Here is a 1,724-nt window from a genome sequence, read left to right on the forward strand (position 1 = left end):
ATGAAACGATACAAATTTGCAGCAGCAGATATACACAACTTGGATGAGACTGGCTGCAAAACTGTCAAGGAAATGGCCAAAGTTAAAGTCATTGCACCAAAGCAGGAGAGGCAAGTGGGTAGAGTAACTTCTGCTGAGAGGGGCACACTCGTTACTTTGCTCTGCTGTGTAAATGCATGTGGGAACTCTATTCCGCCTCTCTTTGTATTCCCACGAGTCAACTTCAAGAAACATATGTTACGTGGCGCTCCTCCTGGTAGTGTTGGTGTGGCCCATCCATCTGGTTGGATGACTGGAGAAAACTTTGTGGTATTCCTACATCATTTCATCAAGAATGTCCGCTGTTCCAAAGACCATCCAGTCTTGATCATAATGGACAACCATGACAGCCACACCACAATAAATGCATTGAATGTTGCCAAGGAAAATGGAATCGTGTTACTCACTTTCCCGCCGCATTGCAGCCATAAGTTACAACCGCTGGACCGTAGCGTGTTTGGACCTTTTAAACATTATTACACTCAGGCAGCAAATGCTTACATGAACAACCACCCTGGATCTACAATTAACATTCATGCTATTGCAGAATTGGTTGGTAAAGCATACCCGATAGCTTTTACCCCCCGAAACATCACTGCAGGATTTAAAGTTTCTGGTATTGTTCCATTTGATTCAAATATATTCAATGATGAGGAATTTGCACCATCTTCTGTGACAGACCATGAAGATGCAGGTGATGTTCAGCCAGCAGCTCCCGATGACCGTGACGATGCAAGTGATTTGCGCCCAGGAAGTTCTGGAGGTAGGCCTACTGCTCCAGCAGAAGTAGGCCCAACACCTTCAACATCAGCAGTTACTATCGACGCAGTTTCACCATTACCAAAGGCACCACCCAGAAAGACAACAGGTGGACGAAAAAAGGGCAAAACACAAATCCTAACGGATACTCCTGTGAAACAAGCAATTGAAGCTGATATTTTTAAAAGGGGTAGTAAAACTGGTAAGGGCACTGAAACTGGTAGGTCTGCCAAAGGGAAGCGAAAATTGCTGACTGACAGTGAGTGTTTCAAAAATAAGTAAATTAGATTCAACGGCACATACTGAAAGTGAGGATCATGATGTGGCAGAAGATCTAGGCCTGCCGAAGCTGACCTTGGGGCACAGTGAGCGCCTTAAGAAAGATGACTTTGCACTTGTCAGGTTCCAAACAGAGAAAAACAGAGAAATTCATTACACTGGTGAGGTCCAGGAAATTATCATTGTTGAAGATGATGTAGAATACGAAATCATGTTTATGAGGCGTTCATCAAAGCGATCTTACATATTCAACTTTCCCATCATAGATGACGTGTCTGATATTGAAGCCAAGGACATTGTGGCAGTCCTACCAGAACCTGTTGAGCAAGGGGGCAGATACTTGAGATTCCAGGTTGATCTTTCACCATTCAACAAGTCACTGGCTTAGGCTAGACTGAAGACAAAACTGGTTGTGACAGCATGGGACTAGAAGTAGTTTATAGTGTTCACAGTTCATTTGTTCATTCCAGTTCACGTTGATTAAGTACATTTGTTTTAAGTTAAGCATAATACTCAAGAGGTTGGGCAGTATGCCTATTATGTTTTATTATTTTGAACGTTTTATTTATTTACTGTTTCCAACTAATAAAAGCACTTTTTCAGCTATATTTTTGGTTCTGATGTTGTTGTACTGTACTCAGGAAGGT

General features: G+C 42.4%; 1 protein-coding gene across 1 annotated transcript; it reads left to right on the forward strand.

Moving 5' to 3' along the window:
- On the forward strand, positions 1-1,465 carry LOC121385091. Its single transcript, XM_041515626.1, has 2 exons — positions 1-1,000; positions 1,128-1,465. The coding sequence occupies exons 1-2, from the start codon at positions 1-3 to the stop codon at positions 1,463-1,465; spliced, it is 1,338 nt and encodes a 445-aa protein (XP_041371560.1).
- Positions 1,466-1,724: the final 259 nt, after the last annotated feature.

Source organism: Gigantopelta aegis, chromosome 11, assembly GCF_016097555.1.
Source record: "Gigantopelta aegis isolate Gae_Host chromosome 11, Gae_host_genome, whole genome shotgun sequence".
NCBI lineage: Eukaryota > Metazoa > Mollusca > Gastropoda > Neomphalida > Peltospiridae > Gigantopelta > Gigantopelta aegis.